This window comes from Elgaria multicarinata, chromosome 11, assembly GCF_023053635.1.
Source record: "Elgaria multicarinata webbii isolate HBS135686 ecotype San Diego chromosome 11, rElgMul1.1.pri, whole genome shotgun sequence".
Classification (NCBI taxonomy): Eukaryota; Metazoa; Chordata; class Lepidosauria; order Squamata; family Anguidae; genus Elgaria; species Elgaria multicarinata.
Genome location: NC_086181.1, coordinates 1,552,962 through 1,579,995, shown reverse-complemented (window position 1 = coordinate 1,579,995; position 27,034 = coordinate 1,552,962). Strand labels below are relative to the sequence as shown.

Sequence of the window (27,034 nt, the reverse complement as noted above, 5' to 3'; positions counted from 1 at the left end):
CTAGAAGTTCTATGGCTCATTGTGGGAATTGATCAGAAAATCTTCAGGACGTGGTACAACAGGTACCTCACCAAGGATGGTGTCTTATGGCTGTGACAGTTCTGTGGACAATGGCATCTGGTTTTCTGCATGATAGCGAGTACATCTAACAGATTCCTCAGAATATCAGCTTTGTTTTCTCTCTCTCAGCAGATATTCTGGTTAAATGCTGAGAGATTACACGAGGCCAAGGAAAGCTACTTTACCTCTGGAAACGTCCTTGGTCCTCCCCATGTACTTAGGTCCTTGTAATATGATCTGTGTAACTTCAAAATAACCGAATTTTTACAGTGATTCATTGGAAATAATTATCTGTACTTTACTAAAAATTATTTAAATTCTTTATTTTTAATGCCTTTCTGTAAAACCACCAAGGAGATATACAATGAATAAAAAACAATAAAAACATTATTATAAGAACAAAACGATCATTAAAAACGTTACAAGTGTAGTAACCCTACATTTGTACACCCAACCGTTATCAATATAAGTCAATATGAGAGAGGCTCAATAACACCAGACGTTTGAGGTCACATAAGAAAGGAGTCCACGCTGCATTGCTCCAGTTCTCCAGAGGGGGTGATGCTGCCCTGGAAAAGATCAGGAGGGTGAAGAAAGTAGCTATCTAGAATAATGGCATATAAAGGTGTGTATGTAGTCTTTAGTAAACATGATGGGGTGTACATACACTTAAAAGGGGAGGTCTTGTACTCAAATTGTATGCAGTAAGAGTAAAATTTCTCAGAACAAGGCTTCCAAAGACACCAGCAGGCCCCACCTCCCCCAAAACACCTTATTAACACTTTATTAGGCCCAAACAGTGTTGCATTATAGTGAAGAAAGCAGATTTACGCCCTCCTTTTTGATTGTATTAGGAAATGCTTCGACATTGGGAGGGATGTGCCACTGAACTCTATTCTTTGAGTCCTTTGAAAACCATGATGAATCTAACATGAGCCATTTACATTGTTCTTATTTGTATTTCCTGCAGCACTTCTGAAGAAATTCAGGTCTTTTTCTTATTTTGAAATTAAACTTGAGACATTCCATGTCTTCAATTGCATAAAGGATTTTTATATTATTTTGGGATCATCCAATTTGCTCCCTGTCGGGCTGCAGCTGACTCATACATAATTTCTGCTTCTGGCAGATCAGTGCTCAAGTTAATCTTGTCTTCTCTGGGTTGCAGAAATGAACTCCATGATTTTGCATGAGTGATATCTATCAGGATGTGATGCTCTCCTGAGTTGCACTTCGAGGCCTTTTTTAGATTATACTCTGCTTAAAGAGCAGTGAATTGTCTATTTTTCTTATGCAGCTCCATTAGGCACCCATGAGGGACTTATCACATTGGATATCTCAGGAGCCTATTCTATTTCCCATGCTTTTTAATATGGATATTGAATAGTTGGGTGAAGTTGTTCAGGGTTTTAGAGTGAGGTGTCAGCAGTGTGCTAAGGACACTAGGCTCTTTCTCTTATTCTCATTAAAACTAGGTGGGGCTGTTAGGCCTTTGAATGATATCCGAAGTCTGTAATGGACTGGTTAAAAGTGAATAAACTGACACTTAGTCCAGATGAGCCAAAGTTGCTTACAGTGGTTGGTTTGGAGACCACAGAGGTAGTGGAGATGACTATTCTGAAATTGTGGAGAATACTCCCTCTGAACAAATAGGGTCAATGTTTGAGAATGCTCCTGGATCTGGGTTTGTTCCTGGATTCTCACATGTTGGCTTTGACCAGAAGTGCATTCTTACCAGCTATGGCTGATGTGCCTTACTGGATAATGAAGATCAAGCTACTGTTTTTATGCCATGATAACCTCTCAATGATTACTGTAATGCACTTTGCACAAGATTGCCCTTGAAGACAATTTGGAAACTTCAGCTAGTCCAGAATGCTGCAGCTTGGCTCTTGTGCAGGACTGCCCACATGGAGTGAGAATATTGTACTGCTTTGAAAGATATTCACTATGTACTAGTCTGTTTCGTAAATTCAAGCTGCTAGTGTTGACCTTTAAATCACTTTATGGCCTGAGTCTAGAGATGTAAATTTCCAGAAATTTTGAAGCCATGGGAAAATCCATTTTGCCTGTATTTTTAAAAAAAGAAATTTGGAGGGAAATGGAAAACTATGCAATACTCTTTCTTTTTTTAACCACTCTTTACAGATCTAAAGTTACTTGGTTACTTTAGGAACATAAAATTTGTTCTGTATAACTTGTTTGTTCATAAAAAATATTGTTAAAATTAAAAACATTTAAAAGTAAACTTGGTTAGTAAACTTGTAATGATTTCCTTAATAAATGACACTTTTAAATTTAATATACCAAACATGATAACTTTGTGAGCAAACTACGGTAAGTTATAAATATTACATTTCCGGTTCTTATTTTATGTCTGACCACAGAGAATTCAAGAAGTAGTTTCTGAAACATCTACGTCATTGTAGAAGCCAGATGAAGCAGGAAGACCTGGAGGCACAGAAAGTGTGGTGTATAGCATCTGTTCCTGTTTGTCAGGAATAGGTTGGGGTGGAATTTAGGGTAATTTGGTTTCGAGGAAAAGATATCAGATAGCTGGGGAAGACACTTTCCTATTAGGAATGAACCAAATATTTAAGTACTTTTAAGCAATGTCGTGCTATTATTTAAAGAGTGACATTTTTATTCTCTTATGCAAAAACAATCCCTTAATAAAACACTTCTTATAAATCTTCCCTAGAACAAAATGCAAATTGTGAAAAATGAACGTTTACTTATATTATGATAAGGGGACTCTAGTCACATGTTGGGAAATGGACATGGATTGGAGCATCCCTACATGCCAATCAGTAAAAGATAAGGAAATAAGGAATGGAGGAAAAACTGTGCTTACATTATAAAACAATTTTTGCCTGTGTCTTCAGAAATTCCAGAAATATTACATCTCTAGTCTTCATTATGTAGATTTTAGAAATCATGTTGTAGCAATAAAGGTGAGATAGCAATATATGAGCACTTTGCCTTAAGCATTTTATTCATTCATCATTTTAAAATAAAATATTTTATAATCCAAAATTGTTATTTCCCCCCCAATTTCTCAGAAAAAAACAAAAGAGGTCCTGGGCCGAGTGGAAGGAAAACTCTCTGGGTTTTTCCTTAATTTTCCTGGATTTTTTCCTCTGCCCTTTTTCATCACCACCTGGGTCCAGGAAATCTTTGCCCACAAGAGCAGAAAATAAGGCTGTTAAAGTACTGCCTCTTTCTGAAGTAAAGTCAATGGCTACTGGGATAAGGGCTGCTTTATTGGTGGAGCCTTGCCTATAGAACTCTCTCCCAAAGGAGAACCATACTATAGTCCCTTTTTTAGGTGGGCACAGATTTTTTTAAATTTCATCAGGCCTTCTAGTCTTGGGCCATTGGGTTTCAGATTTTGCCTCCTGTGTTCATGATTATTCTTGATGCTGTGGTCTTATTATTGTATTTTATATTTTGTTTTGCTGTTAGCTGCTTTTTGAGGGCTTTTTGTAGAAAGACAGGATACAAATTTAATAAAGAAAACACCCCATATCTGTTGAAAGCTAACACACAGGGAGACAGCTTCACTGTAGATTCCTCCTCCTTAGGTTCACAGTGTTGGAAGTGAGGGGGAATTCAGCTCCACTTCTTAAAAGGCAGGTAGGGGGAAGAGCAACACTAATCTTCCTACCCGTCTTTTAAGAAGAATTGAATTCTGGCAGAAGAAGAAGCTGAGCAGGGTAGCAATATAGTCTGGACTTACTGGGGAAGACCCTTCTCTGCTCTTACAATGAGAGCCTGATAAAGCACTATCCCTCGTGCAAAACGGCTGTCTACTTATATCCCGCAGTTCAACATATTTTCCCAGGCTGAGAAGAAAGCCTCTCTTAAAAAGAGCCCTAGGAAGCCCAAGGGTACATGGGAAGCTTGCCTTCATGATCCTGGCCTCAGACCCACAATGACACAACCCCCACCCCCCTGTGCCTGTTTCTGCAGGAGCCATATTCTTTTGGCTCGGGCCTAGTTCTCCCTCAGATGAGTTCTAGGCTATACCACTTCACACTGCTGCTATGGGAGCTCAGTACAAAAATTTCCTGGCCAATACAATATGGTCATGCCAGGAAGAAGATTAGGTTTGAAATTTCTCTTGATATGTTGGCTTTCTGCGTGTAGGGATTTATTTTGTATGAGGGTGGATAAAAATCAAAGACTTTTATAATTTTTTTTTTAAAAAACTGTTTTTTTAACTTTAAATCAATTTTTAAAATTAAAAATATATAAAATTATAAACTCTCTCATTGAAAGAATTCTATAGTTACAGCTACAATTAAGGGAGCAGTTACAACACTGTCTAGAGGGCTATAGGATTGTTCGGTTTCTGGGAATGGAGGTCTCAGAACGGAGGTCAGAACCAGGGCTCTGACCTCAGAGCCCAGAATTCGTTCTCCCCAGCCCCTCCCCTTCTTATTGCACCACGCTTAGAAATAGAGCATGGATTGGACAAAAGGGGGGTGATCCTGGAGAAGTGGAGGAGACCCTGGAAGCTGCATTACGCAGCTTCATGTGCTGTGTGCCCCCCTGCCTGTCTAGCCAAAAATGCAGCGTGTCCTAATGCAGTTGCTCTGCATTGGATAGTCGTACTTCTTTATGGCCATCCTCAATTTGAAAGGAATGACCAGCCACGAAAATTTTAAAAAAATTAAAAGAGGCAAAGATATTTAGATTATTACAAAAATGCACAACCTCTTCCACAAGTTTTGCGGAGAGACAAACAAAGGCATGCAGGTATAACCTGGCTTCTCGAGTATCAGATTATCATGTTGATAAGAAAACCAATAATATTACAACAGGGAATCAGAAATCTAACAGTTTGAAACAGTATTGATAAACATGGATGAAAAAGAAAAGGGTCTGATATTGAGACGATGGCCTTAGCTAGACTGGGCTTTATCATGGGGTGAACCCTGGGATCCTCCCGGGATCCCGGGATCATAGAATCATAGAATAGCAGAGTTGGAAGGGGCCTACAAGGCCATCGAGTCCAACCCCCTGCTCAATGCAGGAATCCACCCTAAAGCATCCCCGACAGATGGTTGTCCAGCTGCCTCTTGAAGGCCTCTAGTGTGGGAGAGCCCACAATCTCCCTAGGTAACTGATTCCATTGTCGCACTGCTCTAACAGTCAGGAAGTTTTTCCTGATGTCCAGCTGGAACATGGCTTCCTTTAACTTGAGTCCATTATTCCGTGTCCTGCACTTTGGGAGGATCGAGAAGAGATCCTGGCCCTCCTCTATGTGACAACCTTTTTTAGTATTGGAAGAGTGCTATCATGTCTCCCCTCAATCTTCTCTTCTGCAGGCTAAACATGCCCAGTTCTTTCAGTCTCTCTTCATAGGGCTTTGTTTCCAGACCCCTGATCATCCTGGTTGCCCTCCTCTGAACACGCTCCAGCTTGTCTGCGTCCTTCTTGAACTGTGGAGCCCAGAACTGGACGCAATACTCTAGATGAGGCCTAACCAGGGCCGAATAGAGAGGAACCAGTACCTCACGTGATTTGGAAGCTATACTTCTATTAATGCAGCCCAAAATAGCATTGACCTTTCTTGCAGCCCTATCGCACTGTTGGCTCATATTCAGCTTGTGATCTACAACAATTCCAAGATCCTTCTCGTTTGTAGTATTGCTGAGCCAAGTATCCCCCATCTTGTAATGTGCCTTTGGTTTCTATTTCCTAAATGTAGAACTTGGCATTTATCCCTATTAAATTTCATCCTGTTGTTTTCAGCCCAGCACTCCAGCCTATCAAGATCACTTTGAAGTTTGTTTCTGTCTTCCAGGGTATTAGCTCTCCCACCCAATCAGGGAGGGATGACCCCTCCCTTGCCCCAGGATAGAGCCCTCCCCTTTGGGCCTGCTTTTTCCGCGGTCCCGGACTGAGCCCGAGACCGTGGAATGTGTGGCCTGTTGCCACGGTTTGACCTAGCTCCGCGCACAGGGTGCAGCACTCCTCATGAGCGCTGTGCCCATCGGGGTTAGTGTGGGGGGAGCGGGAAAAGTAAAATAAAAAACCCTTACCTTTAGCGCACAAGCGTTCGTGCGCTCCTTCCTCTCTAAGAAAAAAATGGCTGGTGCGATGCCTCTCCTCCTGAGGTTGTCGCGCCTCACGTGTAAATGGAGGAGGGATCTCGCATTAAACACAACGAAAGATTTTCCCTTCTCTGTCCTGGATTAAAATGGAGGTCTAGCTAAGGCCGATATTCACTATTAAAGTCAAAAGATATGGGATCACACCAAAGAATGTAAGTTTTGGGAAACAGATTGGAATTTGCAAATAGAAGAAGCACAATGGTCTGCTATTTGGGGTAAATTTCCATATAAGGCCTCCTCAGCACACTGTAAAGTGACATCCATCAAATTAATACAAAAATGGTATCTAATTCTAGTATAGCTAGCCTGCATAAATAAGAGCTCATCACCACTCTGTTGGCAAAAGTTTGGATTGGTTGGTTCATTTCAACATCTGTTAGGAATGTGCAGGAGTTGCTAACTTCTAGAAACAGGTCTTGCATGAAATTTCTACTGTAATTGGAGCAGAAGTTAATGTGACCCCGGAATTAGACCTTTTGCACATATTCAAAGATATCAATGTACATTTGCTAAGAAAGACTTCAATAGGATTTTTGCTGATAGCAGCCAGATTTTTAAAAATCAGATGATGGAAAAATGCAACAGGATTGGCAATGCAAAAATGGTACAATAGAGTATAGGAGCTTTCATTATCAGAAAAAACTTAACTCAAAAAATAAGATTGTCGAGGAGAGAGAAAAAAAGAGAAACATTCACTTCTAATTGGTGGGACTTTATTACATACACAAATCAAGATGATGCAACAATACAGGTGCCAGATCCCTTTTTAAAACTTGTTTTTACAATGAATAAAGGGAAGAAAAGTATATTGGTAACAAATTGAAATTATCTGCATGAGCTAAAAAAATATTATTTTTTAATATATTTTTCTATCTTCCTTGCTGAAGTGGAAGAACATAACAAAATGTATTTTATTATGTATGGTTTGGTATACTTGCCCATGAAGTTGTGTTAAAATTGTTTGTAAAGTTGTTTTAATATTGAAAATCAATAATAAATGAATCATAGAATATAAGGCCGAGTCCAACCCCCTGCTGGATGCAGGGAATCCACCCTAAAGCATCCCCAACAGATGGTTGTCCAGCTGCCTCTTGAAGGCCTCTAGTGTGGGAGAGCCCACAACCTCCCTAGGTAACTGGTTCCATTGTCGTACTGCTCTAACAGTCAGGAAGTTTTTCCTGATGTCCAGCTGGAATCTGGCTTCCTTTAACTTGAGCCTGTTATTTCGTGTCCTGCACTCTGGGAGGATCGAGAAGAGATCCTGGCCCTCCTCTGTGTGACAACCTTTTAAGTATTTGAAGCATGCTATCATGTCTCCCCTCAATCTTCTCTTCTCCAAGCTAAACATGCCCAGTTCTTTCAATCTCTCTTCATAGGGCTTTGTTTTCAGACCCCTGATCCCTAGAGTTCTTCTGCCAGGTCCTTTATTACTCTAGGATGCAGTTCATCGGGCCCTGGAGATTTGGACTCATTCAAGGAAATTAGGTGTTCCTTGACCATCTGTTTATCAATCTCAAACTGCGATCCTTCCTCTTCAGCTTGTACTTCACTTTTTCCAGGGGGGTCATAGACCCACTTTTGGGAGAAGACTGAGCCGAAGTAGGAATTGAGCACTTCTGCAATTTTTTTGTCATCTGTTATAATTTTGCCATCCTCCTTGAGTAGTTGAACTACCATTTCTTTCCTCCATTTTTTACTGTGCACATACATGAAGAATGGTTTTTTTGGTTTCTTTTAGCGTCCCTCGCTAGCCTCAGCTCATTCTCAGCTTCAGCCTTCCTGACGCCATTCCAGCACTTCTGTGCTACCTGTTTGTACTTTTCCTGTTGTAGTCTGGCCTTCCCTCCACTTTGTCTATGTGTCCTTTTTTGTTTTCACGTCATCTCTAAGCTTTTTGTGAAGCGACATTGGCTTCTTCTGTTGTTGTTTTACCTTTTTTCCTTGTTGAAAAAGATTTTCACCTTGAACCACTAGAAATGATTCAACCCAAACTGGATGCTTCCCTATTCCTGTTGGCTTTCCTACACTTATTCTCATAAAAATAAATCAAAGGCTGTGCTGCACTCATACACAATGACTGTATTTGGACAATCAGCAGGATAGACAACGCAGCATGGGTTGTTTTCCCCAGCCCCGCACGTACGACTTGTGTGACTGGTACCTCCCTAATTACCTGCGCCACAGGTTGCTGTGTAATCCAAACCAGGTGTCATGGGGTGGCTTCTCACCCGTGCCACAACCTCTAATGTGACTCAGGTAATTAGGGAGATGCTGGTTGTGTGACCGGCGCATATGGGGGCACGGGAACCAACCTAGATTGCATTGTTTCCCCTACTAATAGTCTGAACTCAGTCACTGAATTGCTACTAATCCAACATTTTAATTTTTCATCTTGTGAAAATGGTTTTGTCTAGGAGAATGTTTTCAAGGCATTCCCTCTAAGTAAAAAAGAAAAGAAAAGCAAGCAAGCAAAACACATACAGTTTTTATATATGTTTAAAATATAACACACACATATTTTAAAATGTTTAAAATGCACATAAAATGTTTAAAGTGTTTGTAAGAATGAAACAGTGTAAACATTACTCTAGTTGTAATTGTTTAGTGGTCAGATTTGCACCAGTTTGGAACTACATTAACATGTTTCAGTGAGAAACTTGTTTTAAATCACCGGTTTTTGTTAACTACCTACAGAGTTTCGGCTACTGAAGTGGTATAGAAATGTAATAAATAATTTTTTTAAATTTACACCTACTTTTTTTCTTGTACAGCCCATACACTGCATTACTGCTTTTGTCTACGTTGTCCTCCATCCTCAACTCGACCAGGTTCCCACCTCTTATATATGAATGCTCAACCAGCTTGCTACTTAGAGATACGTCACAGGTGGTGTGAGGTATCTCTGAGTATTGGTATTCTCAAACACCTGAACCCTTATCAAATGGTAAACCGCACGTTCACCTTGCCCATTTTCTTGGCTAAATTCAAAGGTGGGCTTTCGAGAACAATGCAATCTTATATGTATGTCCTTTGGTTTGTCATTGCTGAACTTTTCTTTCTTCCTCTCTGATTCCATCACAGACTATGCAAGCTGCTAGATGTCCCACGGATGAACTCTCCTTAAGCAACTGTGCTGTGGTCAATGAAAAGGACTTTCAGTCTGGCTTGTAAGTCTTAGTTATCTTATCATTCTCTATTGAAGAGGATACTTTTTATAGAGGAGGCTGGAGAAGGGGAATTACTTGAATCAACCGTTTCTTGGTGTCTTATATAGTGTATTCAGAGTATTGGAGGACAGCATATGGGTAGGGTGGGCAGTGTGCTAGCCCCAAATTCTGGCACAGGAGGAACTGAACTCCCACCCCTTCTTCAAAGGGCTGTGTGTTTGTGAAAGAGGAAAGTGAGAGGTTCTGGGAAGGAGGCATAGCACGTGGAGTTTCTGTGTCCCAAACCTTGTCTGTATGAGGGGAAAGCCCTGGATTGGCTCCATCCCAGGGCTTTCCCCTGAAGCTCCAAATTAAAAAACACTCAGGGGCTTACCCTGATTGTTTTCTGTGGAGCAAGGCGATGTCAGTTCATCTGAGTCTGTCGCTTTGCTCCGAAGTTGCAGCGGAGGCGTGGCCGGGCCATGGCGACCCCTGATTGGTCTCCATGGGCCCAGACGGGGGGAGGGGAGGGCCAGAAAGCTGAACGGCCGCTGGAATGCCTCCTCGCTTCTCCGGCAGGGGCAGAAAGACACCCATGCCAGAGAAGTGCATAAAGGTAAAAAAGGTTTTTAAAAAAAGATTGTTAAAACACTGGCGAGGGCTTGCCTGTATGGAATATGCTGTGTTCATTGTTATGGGCTGTTGGCTTCGCTCTGGTCAGCAGAAACTGGGATTAAAAAAGGTTAAAAAAAAATAAAAAAACCCATGAGGGATGTGTGGCAGTGGAGGTGGCTCCTTCAGCTACAAACCCCACACTTGCTCCTTAGCATAGGGATAACCCACAGGAGCGCAAGCGCAGGGTTTTGGTGGCTCGCGGTGCTAATGTGCCATCGTCAAGACAGCCCCCCAGAGTCTTTGGTGTTGTTGCAGAGGACTCAGCACAATTTTCTGTCTGTGTAGGGGAGCCATCTGAGTTTGAAGTGGCATATATCACCGTTTAGTTTGGAATGCTCCTACTTTGCAAAGGGCACTGGCATAAGACAGGAAATAAACAGCTTGTGAGAGTCATGTACTACTTCTGACTCTGCTTGCCTGCCTGAGAGAAGTGAGAATGTGATCTGAAGGCAAGGAGGATGTTGGAATGCATTGCATCTTCATGTGTCTCGCCCACTCCCAGCTGCCTCGATTCCTACTGCCTATCAGGTGGTGGTGATAGCTGTGAGATGAGCAGTACAGCGAGAGAGCAGAGGGAAGGAGACCTGAAACTAGCCTTCTTTCTCCTCTCCTCCATGCCTAAAATAGCCTGTGGCTACAGTAACTTGTCAGTTGGGGCTTTATAATATTAATGATTTTCCTACAGTGGAGGAAGGTGTCCTTGCCTGGGTTGTGCCTCCCATTCACTCTGGTAGGCAGGGCCATATTTATCAGACTTGCAGGTATATGACCTCATCCTAGTCCCAGTCCTGCCTAGCTCTGGCGAGTAGAGCATCAGCGGAGCCTTTTATATCTGCTCCATCTTCACCCACCATTCCTACCATTGAAGCCTTTTTCTGCTTCCCTCTCTTCGAGCTCCATCACACCTACACGTTTGCCCTCAAATTATCCGCCCTCATTTCCATAGCATGTGAAAACCTGATCACTTACACCTTTGCACTTTTATGTTTCATTCATCTTCTCACCTCTCCTCTCCTGCGCACCAGCGTATCGCTGTTGTTCCATTGAGATGCACTCTCCTTTGTACCTCCCCCTACAGTTCATTGGTGGGTGGTAGCCGGACACTTCGCCCTGGAGAGGGTTGCCAGGTTGTGTAAATCCCATTGATTTCAACTGCATTTACATGCAATTCATACTAAAATCCCATGCATGCTTACCTTTGAGTAAACCCCATTGAACAGAGACAGACTTGGGGTTTACTCAAAGGTAAGCATGCATGGGATTTTAGTATGAATTAGATGTAAATGCAGTTGAAATCAGTGGGATTTACTTTTGAGTAAGGGAACCAGCAGATATGTAGTTTATGAACTTGAAGATGTGCAGTTTCAGAGAAATGGAAGATCAATCCTTCGCACTTGAGAACTACCAGGAAAATGGGTTAAAGGGGGGAAATGAAAAAATTCATTAAAAATCAAGGAATGAACCAATATGACTCAAACTTGGCATGCTGAAAGCTCTCCTTAAGGGCTATCACTGTACCAATTTTGATCTATTTATCTTTAAAACTTAAGGAAACGTAAGCATTTTTAAAAATTTCCATTTAAAAACTTCCTTAAAATCAAGGGATGACCCAATCTGATTCAAACTTGGGGTGACTAAAGCTCTCCTTAAGAGCTATCACTGTGCCAATTTTGATCACTTCATCTTTAAAAATGAGAGCTGCAGGTAAGGCGGGGGCATCCACATTTCTTTTAAGGTAAAAATGTACGCCTGGTCATGGCTACTCACCCCTCTCTTTTTGCAGGGAGGAGGGGAGATGAATCCCCCAGGAAATACTTTAACAGTTTTTTTTCCACAGGGAGAATTTCCCAGTCCTCCTGAACACAGCAACAAAGATCTTAAGTTACTCTCCTGAGGCAAGGAAGAGAAATACCAGCCTACCCCTACTGGTGTTTGCTAAAGCTACAGGATTAAAAGCAGTAGTTCCATTCCAAGATACTTTTAATTAAGTTTACTCACAGGACAGGAAATTGAGAGATATGGGTAGGCTGGAGGCAGGACTGGATGGGCGGGAGGGGTTGATGGAAGGGTCTGGAATGGTGGGATGACTCTCACGACTGGAATATAGCAATTGAAGGATATAACTTGTTCAAAAAGAACAGAAGAAATAGAAAGGGAAGTGGAGTTGCACTATATGTTAAAAATACCTATCCCTGCACAGAAATACAGGCAGATCAGAATGGAAGTCCCATTGAGAGCGTCTGGATTAAAATAAATGGGGCAAGGAATGAAAAGAACATGATAATCGGAGTCTACTACCGACCACCCAATCAAGGAGAAGACGAGGATGAAACTTTTGAGAAACAAATTGCCAGTGTTTCAAGGAAGTGTGATGTAGTAGTGATGGGGGACTTCAATTACCCTGATATCTGTTGGGAGGCAAATACTGCCAAAAGCGTCCCTTCCAAGAAATTCCTGACATGTGTGGGTGATAACTTTCTCCTACAGAAAGTGGAAGAAGAAACTAGAGGATCGGTAATCCTTGACTTGATATTGACCAACAGGGATGACTTAGTGGATAAAGTGGCAGTTACGGGAACTCTGGGATAAAGTGACTACGTCATACTTGAATTCTTGATTATGAAGGAGACAAAACTTGAGTGTATCCATACACGTACCCTGGATTTTAGGAAAGCTGATTTTAATAAACTCAGAACTATGGTAAGTAAGGTCCCATGGCAAGTGAGCCTAATGAGAAAAGGAGTGCAGGATGGGTGGGAGTATTTAAAAAAGGAAATTTTAAAGGCACAGTTACAAACAATTCCAACAAGGAGAAAAGATAGAAGACAACAGAGGAAAGCAATGTTGGTCCACAAAAAGCTTAGAGATGACCTGAAAACAAAAAAGGATACATATAGGAAGTGGAAGGAAGGCCAGGCTACAAAAGAAGAGTACAGACAAGTGACGCAGAAGTGCCGGAATGGCGTCAGGAAGGCTAAAGCTGTGAATGAGCGGAGATTAGCGAGGGATGCTAAAAGCAATAAAAAGGCTTTCTTCAGATACGTGAGTAGTAAAAGACAGAGGAAAGAAATGGTAGTTCAACTGCTTAATGAGGAAGGCAAATTGATAACAGATGACAAAGAAAAGGCTGAAGTGCTCAATTCCTACTTTGTCTCAGTCTTCTCCCAAAAGCGGGTCTATGACCCCCCTGGAAAAAGTGAAGCAGAAGTTGAGGGGGCAGGATTGCAATTTGAGATCGATAAAGAAATGGTCAAAGAACACCTAATTTCCTTGAATAAGTTCAAATCTCCAGGGCCTGATGAACTGCATCCTAGAGTAATGAAGGAGCTAGCAGAAGACCTTTGTCTATTATCTTTGCAAAATCACGGGTGAGGTGCCGGATGACTGGAGGAGGGCTAACGTTGTCCCTATCTTCAAAAAGGATAAAATGGAGGAACCTAGGAACTACAGACCAGTCAGTCTGACATCAATTGCTGTGAAAATTCTGGAGCAGATTATAAAGAAGTCAATCTGTAAACACCTTGAAATCATTGCAGTGATTATAAGAAGCCAACATGGATTTGTCAGGAACAAATCCTGTCAGACTAATTTAATCTCATTTTTTGATCGGGTAACCTCCCTTGTGGACTGTGGGAATGCTGTGGATGTCATATACCTTGACTTCAGTAAAGCTTTTGACAAAGTACCACATGACATTCTGATTAACTAATCAGCTAAAAGGCTAATCAGCTAATCTAGCTAAAAGTGGGCTAGATGGAACAACTATTAGGTGGATTCACAGTTGGGCTACAGAATTGGTCTCAAAGAGTACTTATCAATGGAACCTTCTCAAACTGGGGAGAGGCAACGAGTGGGGTACCGCAGGGCTCAATCCTGGGCCCAGTGCTCTTCAACATTTTTGTTAATGATTTGGATGAGGAGGTGCAAGGAATGCTTATCAAATCTGCAGATGACACAAAATTGGGTGGGATAGCTAATACCCTGGAAGACAGAAACAGAACTTCAAAGTGATCTTGATAGGCTGGAGTGCTGGGCTGAAAACAACAGAATGAAATTTAATAGGGATAAATGCCAAGTCATACATCTAGGAAATAGAAACCAAATGCACAGTTACAAGGAAAAAAAAGAGGGGGGAAAAACAAAGAAAAACATAAAGAGAAACCCCCCCACAAAACAACCACCACCAAAAAAAAAAAAAAAAAACCCAACCAAAAAAATCTTACTTTCCCTTAAGACATACTCATATAGTTTTGTACCTTCAGAGAGGACAGGACAAAGCAAAGGCAATTCCACTATAATCAGAAAGGAAAAAACAAAGAAGAAATAGACAATATGGATGGAAAGGAGTCCCTAGAGGTGGTGACCTGCAAAGGGTGTGCAATGTTCGTGTTTCTGCCTGAGCTCAACATGGCGTATACCTGCAACAAGTGCAAGCTGGTGGCACTTTTGGAAGAAAAAGTGAGAGGACTTGAGCGGCGAGTGTCCACCCTCCAAGGAATAAGAGAAGATGAGGAGTTCTTACACCGAACGGTGGAACTGCAACAGCAACAAGAAGTTCATGAGATTGAAGAGCAACAGCCAGCTGAAGCAGAAGTGGAGTATGCTGAGGGGAGGAAAGCCAGTGAAGAGGAAACTCTCTGGAAAAGAGTGACAGTTAGGAGCAGAAGAACTAGAAGGCATTCTGCACCGGTGGAACCATTAGAGTTAAGCTTTCAGCTTCTGGAGGATGAGACTGAAGGACAGTTTGCAGAGGAAGAAGTACAGGAGACACCATGCAACAGTGACCAAGAGGCAGTAGGTAGGTCAACCAAGAAGAAGAGAAGCGTTGTTGTTGTGGGAGACTCCCTGCTGCGTGGGATTGAAACCCAAGTATGTCGTGAAGACCCATGGACTCGCCAGGTGTGCTGTCTCCCTGGAGCACAGATTAGAGATGTGACTGAAGGGTTACCGAAGCTCATAAAGCCCACGGACACATACCCCTTTCTTCTCATCCATGTGGGAACAAATGATGTCGCCAAGCAGAGCTACGAAGAAATCATTTCAGACTATGAAGCTCTGGGAAGGAAACTGAAGAACTTTGGGGCCCAGGTAGTTTTCTCATCCATCCTCCCGGTTCTTGGAAGAGGATTAGAAATTGAAAGAAAAATACTCTGGATGAACGACTGGCTACGAAGGTGGTGCCGACGTGAGAGTTTTGGATTCTGGGACCACAGGCTACGCTACTTGGAAGATGGACTGCTGGCAAGGGATGGGTTGTACCTCACAAGGGCTGGAAAGAATGTGTTCGGCCACAGCATGAAGAACTTGGAGGGCTTTAAACTGAATCTTACAGGGGCGGGAGACGTAAACTTCGAGGCAACAATGGCTGATGGCCAATGCACCACAGTATAGAGAACAGCTCCAATAGTACCCCAAAATAGTGTCCGCAACAGTGTAGGAACAAAGCCAGACTATAAAACACATGGTCTTCGATGTCTATATACTAATGCCCAGAGCATGGGAAACAAACAGAATGAACTTGAACTCTTATTACATGAAGGCAAATATGACTTGATAGGTATAACTGAAACTTGGTGGGTTGACTCCCATGATTGGAATATAGCAATTGAAGGATATAACTTGTTCAAAAAGAACAGAAGAAATAGAAAGGGAGGTGGAGTTGTGCTATATGTTAAAAATACCTATCCCTGCACATAAATACAAGCGGATGAGACTGGGAGCCCCACCGAGAGCATCTGGATTAAAATAAATGGGGCAAGGAATGAAAAGAACATGATAATCGGAGTCTACTACCGACCACCCAATCAAGGAGAAGACGAGGACGAAACCTTTGAGAAACAAATTGTCAGTGTTTCAAGGAAGTGTGATGTAGTAGTGATGGGGGACTTCAATTACCCTGATATCTGTTGGGAGGCAAATACTGCCAAAAGCGTCCCTTCCAAGAAATTCCTGACACGTGTGGGTGATAACTTTCTCCTACAGAAAGTGGAGGAAGGAACTAGAGGATCGGCAATCCTTGCCTTGATATTGACCAACAGGGATGACTTAGTGGATAAAGTGGCAGTTACGGGAACTCTGGGATAAAGTGACTACGTCATACTTGAATTCTTGATTATGAAGGAGACAAAACTTGAGTGTAGCCATACATGTACTCTGGATTTTAGGAAAGGTGATTTTAATAAACTCAGAACTATAATAAGTAAGGTCCCGTAGCAAGTGAGCTTAATGAGAAAAGGAGTGCAGGATGGGTGGGCATATTTATAAAAGGAAATTTTAAAGGCACAGTTACAAACAATTCCAACAAGGAGAAAAGATAGAAGACAACAGAGGAAAGCAATGTGGCTCCACAAAAAGCTTAGAGATGACTTGAAAACAAAAAAGGATACATATAGGAAGTGGAAGGAAGGCCAGGCTACAAAAGAAGAGTGCAGACGGGTGGCGCAGAAGTGCCGAAATGGCGTCAGGAAGGCTAAAGCTCAGAATGAGCTGAGGTTAGTGAGGGATGTTAAAAGCAATAAAAAGGTTTTCGTCAGATACGTGAGTAGTAAAAGACAGAGGAAAGAAATGGTGGTTCAACTGCTTAATGAGGATGGCAAATTGATAACAGATGACAAAGAAAAGGCTGAAGTGCTCAATTCCTACTTTGCCTCAGTCTTCTCCGAAAAGCTTGTCTATGACCCCCCTGGAGAAAGTGAAGCAGAAGTTGAGGGGGCAGGATTGCAATTTGAGATCGATAAAGAAATGGTCAAAGAACACCTAATTTCCTTGAATAAGTTCAAATCTCCAGGGACCGATGAACTGCATCCTAGAGTAATGAAGGAGCTAGCGGAAGAACTCTCAGAACCTTTGTCTATTATCTTTGTAAAATCATGGAAGAAGGGTGAGGTGCCGGATGACTGGAGGAGGGCTAACGTTGTCCCTATTTATTTATTTATTTATTTATTACATTTTTATACTGCCCAATAGCCGAAGCTCTATGGGCGGTTCAAAAAGGGCAAAAACGAGGAACCTGGGAACTACAGACCAGTCAGTCTGACATCCATCCCTGGGAAAATTCTGGAGCAGATTATAAAGAAGTCAATCTGTAAACACATTGAAATCAATGCGGTGATCACTAGAAGCCAACATGGATTTGTCAGGAACAAATCCTGTCAGACTAAATTGATCTCATTTTTTGATTGGGTAATCTCCCTTGTGGACTGTGGGAATGCTGTGGATGTCATATATCTTGACTTCAGCAAAGCTTTTGACAAACCGCCCCATGATATTCTGATTAACTAGCTAAAAGTGGGCTAGATGGAACAACTATTAGGTGGATTCACAGTTGGCTACAGAATCAGACTCAAAGAGTACTTATCAATGGAACCTTCTCAAACTGGGGGGAGGCAAAGAGTGGGGTACCGCAGGGCTGAGTCCTGGGCCCAGTGCTCTTCAACATTTTTATTAATGATTTGAACGAGGAGGTGCAGGGAACGCTGATCAAATTTGCAGATGACACCAAATTGGGTGGGATAGCTAATACCCTGGAAGACAGAAACAAACTTCAAAGTGATCTTGATAGGCTTGAGTGCTGGGCTGAAAACAACAGAATGAAATTTAATAGGGATAAATGCCAAGTTCTACATTTAGGAAATAGAAACCAAAGGCACAGTTACAAGATGGGGGATACTTGGCTCAGCAATACTACAAACGAGAAGGATCTTGGAATTGTTGTAGATCGCAAGCTGAATATGAGCCAACAGTGCGATATGGCTGCAAGAAAGGCCAATGCTATTTTGGGCTGCATTAATTGAAGTATAACTTCAAAATTGTGTGAGGTACTGGTTTCTTTATACTTGGCCCTGGTTAGGCCTCATCTAGAGTATTGTGTCCAGTTCTGGGCATGTTCAGTTGGAGCGTGTTCAGAGGAGGGCAACGAGGATGATCAGAGGTCTGGAAACAATGCCTTATGAAGAGAGACTGAAAGAACTGGGCAAGTTTAGCCTGGAGAAGAGAAGACTGAGGGGAGACATGATAGCACTCTTCAAATACTTGAAAGATTGTCACATTGACAAGATCTCTTCGCCATCATCCCAGAGTGTAGGAGACAGAATAATTGGCTCAAGATACAGGAAGCCAGATTCTAGCTGGACATCAGGAAATCTTCCTGACTGTTAGAACAGTACAAAAATGGAACCAATTACCTAGGGAAGTTGTGAGCTCTCCCATACTATAGAACAGCAATCTGTCACATATGCCCCTTCCAACTCTACTATTTTATGATTCTGTGATTTTAAGTTCGAAGAAATCAGACAGACAGGCTTCAGGTTGAATTGTGGAAAAGAGCTTTGGAGTTAGTGGATTAGCCAAAACATAAACTGGCTTAAGTCCAGCCGTTTGGGGCATCTGCGCCCCCTACATCTCAGAGCTGCACACAACGGGACAACTGCCTCTCCAGCCTGTTCCAGTCAGGCTCCACACGCTGATCCACTAACGCTGGGTAGATCTCTAGGCCTATCAGCAGCAAAGAAGCTGATAAAAAAGGCAAAACCATGAAAACTTTCGTTGGATGCCCAGGCAAAGAAAAGAACCTGCCTGCATCTGACTTTGACACAGGCAAAGCAATGGCACACCTTAGGTGTAAGGCAGGTGATCAAGCACATAAAAGGGGTTTGCCAGACACACTATCTTCGTGTCTTTCCAGCCAAATACCATGGGGAGGAGAGTCTCAAAAAGGGCTCTATCCAGATGGGTAAAGCTTTACATCTCCACATTATAATACTTCAAAATAAAGCCAGACTGCTCACTTGAGGGAATGGTATTAAAGGCAAAACGGAAGTACTTGGGCCACATAATGAGAAGACAGGATACCCTGGAGAAGAGGCCGATGCTAGGGAAAGTGGAAGGCAAAAGGAAGAGGGGCCGACCAAGGGCAAGATGGATGGATGATATTCTGGAGGTGACAGACTTGACCTTGGGGGAGCTGGGGGTGGTGACAGCCGACAGAAAGCTCTGGCGTGGGCTGGTCCATGAAGTCACGAAGAGTCGGAAACGACTGAACGAATAAACAACAAACAACTGCTGTTCCTGGGGGGATAGTGGCTGCGTTTGGCACCAACACCCCCCCCCAGACGTCTGTAGGGCCGCCATAGGGTAATCATGATTGTCATTTGTATGTCACTACGAGTTGAACACCTTCACATTTGTCAACACAGCCTTCGGCAGAAGGATGCTTCCACAAGTAATGACCAAGTAAAGGAAGGCACAGCAAAAGACCCACCTTGGAATGAAAATCACTTCTGGACATCCCATGCAAGGGTACCTTCCTTCTCTTCAAGGAAGCAGAAACTTGGACTTAATGATATAAGTTCATTTTGTACTGCAGAAGGTATCCTTAACTCCCCCCACCCCCACCCCCGGTAAACAATTTTGCTACTTGGCAGGATCCCTTCACCTTTTTCTTTACTGTCCATACTCATTCCAAAAGAGAAAACAGACCAAAAAGAGAATTCAGAGAAGACTACACAGCTTTTACGCACATCAAAACTCAGAAGGGCTTCCTCTCTACAAGAAGTATACTTACCAATCCAATTAATGTGGCCCTGCCTACCAGAGTGAGTGGGAGGAGCAAATCACAAAAGGATACTTTCTATCCACTCTAGAAAATGAACTTATTATGGAAAGTCCAACAACATTTTCTAATATTACTATGTTTATTGTATTATTAAAACATCAACATTGGTAAATACATATTGGGCTGGAGGGCTGCTGCAGAGCCTGAGAGTGTTTGTTTGTCCCACCCACTCCAACAGGTACTAAAGGGACCAGGGTGCTGGAGGCGCGAGCCGAAGGCCTGAAGCTCTCAGCCGTGGGCAAGAAGCCACTGGAGGAGTTCTGCCACCTTGCTTGAAGAACGGAGGCTGAGGAGAGCTTCACCTGACAAAAACTGGCCCTCACTCAGCTACTCTGATACTCTGCTGGCAACTTTCCTAGATTAAAAAACGGAAGCTAGGAATTATAACTTTGGGAAGTACAGTACTTCACTGTTTTAATCTGCTCTTTCCTTTACTTTGTGATAACCGGTGGCAATCTTTAAATGGGAAACAAAAAACGTGCGAGAACAAGCCCAGGGACAGCTAAACACAACAAAGCACCTAAACAACTTAAAATTGACGAATTATTTGCCTTTGAGGAAATCGTGAGTATCCCAGACTCAAACTTAGTGTTTTCAATTCCTACTGCTAATAGTTTTTCAGCTTTGGAATGAGCTTTTACCTGAGTCTGCAGAAAACTCTGGCAATAATTTGTTTGTGTATTAGGAAGGAGTGTCCTTGGAATCAAATGGGGTTGATAAGTCGTCTTCCGAGAAATTGCTCATTACAGAGAAGATACAGCATACCCCCCTCCTCCTCCCTCCCAATCCCCTTTCCTTTTGTGTCATGTCTTTTAGATTGTAAGCCTGTGGGCAGGGACTGTCAAGAAATACTTTTGTAAGCCGCCGTGAGAGCCTTTTTTGGCTGAATGGCGGCATAAAAATCCTTAAATAAATAAAAATAAAAATAAAATAAACATACTGAACAGCAATTATATCCCTCAGACTTTGTGACAAAACAGTGCCTTTTAACAGCTCACACTGTTATTTCAATATAGGAACACCTAGAAAAAATTGCCAGACAACTTGAGGTTCTTAAACTCTCCTTTGATACTTTTACACAAAAGCAATGCAGTTCAACTTAACAGTACAGAATCTAGAAAGGAGGAAAAACCGGGAAGCAAAAAGACCACCTCCAATGATTCTAGTGCCAGTTTACTAGTAAGTTCAAAGGAGCTGGAAAAAGGAAATTGCAACAGGATTTTACAAGCAAATCAAGTTATGCTGCAAATTGCCAACAATAGAATAAACAATGGTAGATGGAGGTCGCATGGCACTATCAGGTTTTCTTTGAGCCAACTTCTACTTATACATGCACATAGTATTGATATGAGGGCTGTAGAGTGGCTTCCTAGTGTACCAGCATACAAGAGAGTTATGGTAACATTCAAACAGTCTACAATTCCTCTCATGCTGATGAAAATGAAGCATGTTTTGTCCAATTTCCAAATAACCCCAAAGAGAGTTTTTCAAAATCTCGTTATCACCCCCTTAATTACCCCTAAGTATTGCAGTGGGATGATTACAGAGGAAAGGAATACCTGCTCGTTAATCTCAAAAGAAACTCCTAGCACGACTATACTGCATCCTAACCCAGCCAAAACTTCAAGCACCGCAAGAGAGAAGCAGTCTTCGAGCCTGAGTGAACAAATTATTGATGAAGGAAAAAAAGACATTGCCACTAGACTGGAAGATGTAAAGAACATAATGCCAGCTATTAATGACTTGGCTGAACCACTGGTGAATCTAGAATCTATGGGGGATGTTCCTCATGCCGACAGGAATATGGATGGGGGCTCTATAGATGCCCTATTAACAACGAATGAGAATGGTTGTGAAACTACAATTCTAGTTCAACCGTTGGAGCCAAAGAGAGTTAATAATATATACCCTCTCCGCATGAGTTGTCTCCCAAACAAAAAACCACTGCTCAGACAGAATCGTTGGAGATATGTGACATTACAGACTTGACTACGCCAGTTTGACAAGTAAATTTAATATCTTGGAACATTATGGGGTGGGCAAATAAGTTTCATGATGCAAATTTTGCAATTTACTTACAAAAATTTAAAATTCTTTGTTTATAAGAGACACGGGCCCCTGAAACTAATTTACCATCTCTCCACAGATTTCAATCTTTTTCTCTCACAGCTATCAAGACACGTCTTAGAGGCCGTGGTAGCGGAGGCCTTACTATATTTATCTCAGTTGATTTGCATGTAGATATACAAATATTGACTACTTGTTGTCCACAATATATACAGGCCCTACTTATTAAGAGTAAGCATTTTGGCTCTCTTATTTGTATAAATGTTTATTTCCCACCTAGCTTGTCAAAAAATGTAGGCCCTAATAGTATTTGGAATAGTCTATCTGAAACTCTTACCATCTTGGAGTGTCAATATCCTTCCACAAGGCCCATCCTGTGTGGAGATTTTAACGCTAGAATTGGGGCTGGTTCGAAACAAGTAGAGGGCACTAATTTTGGACAAGATGTCCAAGTTTCACCTGTTGCTAGGGTCTCCCAAGATACTAGTATAAACAAGCCAGGGCTAAGATTTCTAGAGGTTCTCTCTTTGTATCAATTGCAATGTCTTAATGGAACCCACCAGGATATAACGCTGGGTACCTATACCTATGTCACCAACAGGGGAGCTAGCACAATAGATTATATAGCAGTTTCTGCCAATTTGCTCCCAGACATCCATAGATTTGAAGTTAACAACAGGGTTGAAAGCGATCATTTCCCTTTGTCGCTGCTGTTTAATTTTGAAATGCTCCACCTCCCATGTCCCTCTCAAAATTTAAATGGAATTCACGTGGGAGAACAGAGAATAAGGTGGTCAACCAATCTGGGCACTTCCATTTTTCAGATATTTGAGAGTCCAACTTTTAAATCCCTTTATCAAGAAATCTTACATTCTAATTCAGATATCTTAATTGTTTATCAAACCATTATTCAAAATCTTTGACCTAAATTAGTCTGTGACAAACAATTTAAACCCAATAGAGTAGTGGGCAACAGACGGTTTGATCTTGAATGTAGAGATGCCCGGAAAGCATTAATGCATTATTCACGACAGGTATTTAGAAATAATGGTACTACCTCTCCTGACATTCTAGCTTCTATGAGGTTATCTTATAAGGCACTCTTAAAACAAAAGAAAGACACATATGTTAGGACACAATGGAAACAATTAGCCCTAGCTGTGACGGAAAAGAATGAGAAGCAGTTCTGGGATATAATTTCTACTGGTATGCATACAGTTAGACCGGTAATCATAGGGCACATTTCTTCTCAGCAGTGGCATACTCATTTTAGCAGATTTTATGGAGCTACATCCCCAGGGAACCACCCTTCTAATGTTTCTGAAACTGCTTGTCTGCCTTATTGGCCCTCTGTGTCAGTGTCGGAGAGTTGATTGCAGCTCTTGCCCTGCGCAAGGCTTCAGGAGAAAATATGATGCCTCCAGAAATATTTAAATATTTTCCTGAGTGGTGGGCCCCAATAGTAGCCAACGTGTTTACTCATATTAATAATACAGGTATAATCCCAATGGGCTGGAAACAGAGTGTTGTTGTTCCTATTTACAAGAAGGGTGATAAGCAAGACCCAAACAATTATCGACCTGTTAGTCTTCTAGATATTGACTCCAAACTATACAGTAAACACCTACTAAAAAAACTGGAGGACTGGGAATTTACCAACCATATTATCCACCCTGAACTGGCTGGCTTTAGGAAAGGGCAGAGCACTATAGACCATTGTTTGACTCTTTATTTTTTAGCCCAACAAGGAATTGCTGGTCCTACCAAATATTTATTTGTCGCCTTTGTTGACTTAGCAGCAGCTTTTGATTCGATCGATATCAACTTGTTGTGGAATAAACTGGCCAACACTAATATAGACAAGCGCCTATTGTTTCTAATTAAGGAACTCTACTCCAATACAACTGCTAGAATTAGAGTTGGTATTTCTGGCTCATTAACTGATTCTATCTCCACAAACAAAGGAGTAAAACAAGGATGTCTACTGGCACCATTACTCTTTAATTTATATTTGAATGACATAATTCCAGCATTGTCTGGCCCAGAATTTTTTCCGCCTTCAGTTGGGTCAAAGAAGATTTCTATTCTTTTATATGCTGATGATATGGTTCTAATTTCACTTACCCGTATAGGTTTGAAAAGGCTGCTCTCTAAGCTCAGTGTATTTTGTACTAAAGAAAAACTGAGCATTAATTATGGTGATGGTGTTTGGGAAAAGACATTCTCATTTCCAATGGTCTATCAATGGTCATCAGATTGAACAATGCTGGGAATTGAAGTACCTTGGCATTCACTTTGCAGAGAACCTCTCCTGGAAGCCACATATAGAAGCTATTAGAGCAGTGGCTTTGAGATCTATTGGAGCAATCCTTAGATTTTATTACACTACAGGAGGACACTTGGTTGTTCCAGCTCTGAAAATATTTCAAAGTAAAGTCATTGCCCAGATCCTGTATGGTGCTGCTGTCTGGGGCTGGGATGACTCTCAAATGGTTAAACTGGAGGCACTTCAGAACACATTTCTTAAAAAACTGTTAAGACTTCCTCCAGGCACTCCTGCAACATTGGTCCAGACAGAAGTAGATCTCTCCTCTATTAGATCTTGCATTCATTTTATTTTATTTAACTATTGGAGAATTGTACAGGATTCCTCAGTTAGGATTTTCCCCAAGGTATGTTTTGAACAGCTATCAAACTGCAAAAGCTGGAGTTCAAGATATTACAAGTTGCTTGAATTGTTTCCTGCTCTTTTTGACAACTTTTCTGTCTTGAACTCAAAGGAGAAACTTTGGGAATATATTTTTAACTATGGTTCTCAGCTGGACAGACAAGCTATTAACAATTCCAAATTTTCAAAATGCTATAGGCTTTATAAATTTGACTATCAAAGGGCTGTTTACCTGGTAAAGCTTACATCCCCAAAGCTTAGGCAAGCATTTACAGCCCTCTGTTTTCAAACTATGCCTACAGCTGTGACAGATGGCAGATATCAGCGCACCCCTTTGGCCCTCCGTCTGTGTATTTGTGGGGGCCCAGAAATTGAGGATCTGCCTCATTACTTGCACTTCTGTTCTTTATACTCTGAACCAAATTTTTAGAATCTATTCTGTATCAACTACACTTCAATACCACTTCAGAAAAGATTTTCTATCTCCTGTCTGACACTGACTCTAGGGTGACGCACAAAGTATCTCTTTTTGCCCTGGCAGCAATGAAAATTCGGGCAAGATTTATTACTGAGATTGCAGTTGACTGTGCTGGAGATGGGTACTCATTTTACCGACCTTGGGAGGATGGAAGGCTGAGTCGACCCGAGCCGGCTGCCTGAAACCAGCTTCCGCTGGGATCAAACTCAGGCCTTGGGGAGAGTTTCAGCTGTAGAAACTGCTGCTTTACTGCTCTGCGCCACACAAGGCTCTCTTATTTAACTACAAATTTTATATTCAAATTATGCTTTTAATTGTACTGAATTTTATTCTTTTATTATGTATCTGTTTGTGATTATATGTAGTATTTTTATATTGTTGTTTCTTCGTAGTGTATCTATTCTGTATGTGAATGGCCTATGGCCTAAGCATTAATGAATTACTACATATTGTGCCCAATAGTATTATCTTTTGTAAGGACTTCTTGGATGGGTTTGTTTATCCTTGATGCCTAATTGTCATATTTAGGATTAGAAAAGTTCTTGTGAGGAGGGAGGAAGAAATGAGGATGTTCTAATGATAACCAATGTAATGGATGGACATTTCTGCTTTTTGGTGAGAGAATATGACTTTTTAGAACTTCTTACTTGTGTCTCAGTTGAAGTGCATGTTTAGGTATATACAAAATTGTGGTTCTCTTGGTATATTTCATGTTGCCACATTTTTATTTGCAGCAATGAAGAATAAAGTTAAAATTCTATTTATGGTGCAGACAAAGGCAGGGAAAATCCTTGAAACTGATATCTTATCTGCTAAAAGGTCTCTGTCTGGGCATATAAACTAAGGCCCAGACTATGGGTTAGATCAAAATTTAAGTTAGTCATACTTAGTTAAGTTAGTTATGACTAACTTTTCACATTGATCTCAATAAAATCTATGTGCACCTAACTTAATTTGGATCCCTAAAAGTTATATGGAGTTTCCTCATTCTTTCCTGTGTACAATTTTTTAATTTAATTAGTCTAAGGCAATGGGATTTGAGTGGAAGGAGAGCAGGCTGGAAAAGTCTGCCTTTCCTTCTGGTCCTTTTCCAGTTTAAAAGTGTCCTTTGTAAACCAGCCTTCTCACCTGCAGGCTTGAGGGACATGTAGGGTCCTGTATTTTCTCTATTTTTAACCCCTCATGGGTAAAGAAGCTTGTGGAGGGCAATTTTGGGTTGAAAAAAAATTGTAAAGGGAAAGGGTTAAGCAACCCATCTCTGCATGCCCTTCTGCTCAATTGTAGCCTTCTCATGAACTGTTTTGGGGTTTAAAACAAACAAACAGAGGTAACAACTTTGTGTGAATAGTGTAGTTTTGAGCTTTTGTCTTGATACATCTTTTCACAGAAATGGAAGCTGTTAAGGATGGTTCAGATTATGAAATATTCTCTTTTCTTCCCTTCCCTCCCCCCTCTCAGGCATGTAGTTGTGAAGACCTCACCAAATCACAAATACATTTTTACACTAAGAAGTCATTCCTCAGTTGTTCCGGGAAGCATCGCCTTCAGTTTACCACAGGTATGTTTCTTACTTTATTTCCTTGTTAGGCGAAAAGTGAGATGGACGTTGATTCAGCAAACGTGCAAAATCAGTGCACTTCTCTGGGGCATCTGGCCATTGGAGATTGAGCACTGGACTAAAAGCACTTGTTGGTCTTATCTGGCAAGGCAATTCTTATATATAATGTATGCAGAAAATGGAATTGCTTGGGACCAGAGAACTGTGAAGAATCTCTTCTCTCATTCCTCAGAAGGACAAATGTTGATATGTGATAAGTCCCATCAGCACCATGTACATTGATGGTGCTATATAAATAAATAATAATAATAATAAGGTAATTGTGCTACAACTGCACCAGTGATTGTGTTGGTCTGCTACTTGGATCCCCTGCCCTGGCTTCAGCCCAATCCATTACACGAAGCAGTTAACATGGGAACAGCATTCTTACCTGCTTTGTAAAGCTGTTACTGATTGTATTGTCCAATATTACTCAATGACCTCTTTATAAGGACTCATGTGAAAAATAATGTGTCTGAGTTTAGCTTCAGGAAGGATTTTGTTACACCTAGTGAATTTGTATGTTTGATAATGAAAATTATGTTCTTCATCGTGGTCTCTATGCATCACACATATGGGCTTTGCGCCTGCGCAGAGACCAGACCGGA

General features: G+C 41.5%; 1 protein-coding gene across 2 annotated transcripts in view; it reads left to right on the top strand.

Moving 5' to 3' along the window:
• NSF (N-ethylmaleimide sensitive factor, vesicle fusing ATPase) overlaps window positions 1-27,034 on the top strand; it is a 196,841-nt gene that overhangs the window by 21,580 nt on the left and 148,227 nt on the right. For both annotated transcript variants that reach the window (XM_063138459.1, XM_063138458.1), the window contains exons 2-3: window positions 9,264-9,349; window positions 26,288-26,387. In XM_063138459.1, the coding sequence (XP_062994529.1) occupies window positions 9,264-9,349; window positions 26,288-26,387 (186 nt within the window). The remainder of the gene's footprint in view (window positions 1-9,263; window positions 9,350-26,287; window positions 26,388-27,034) is intronic.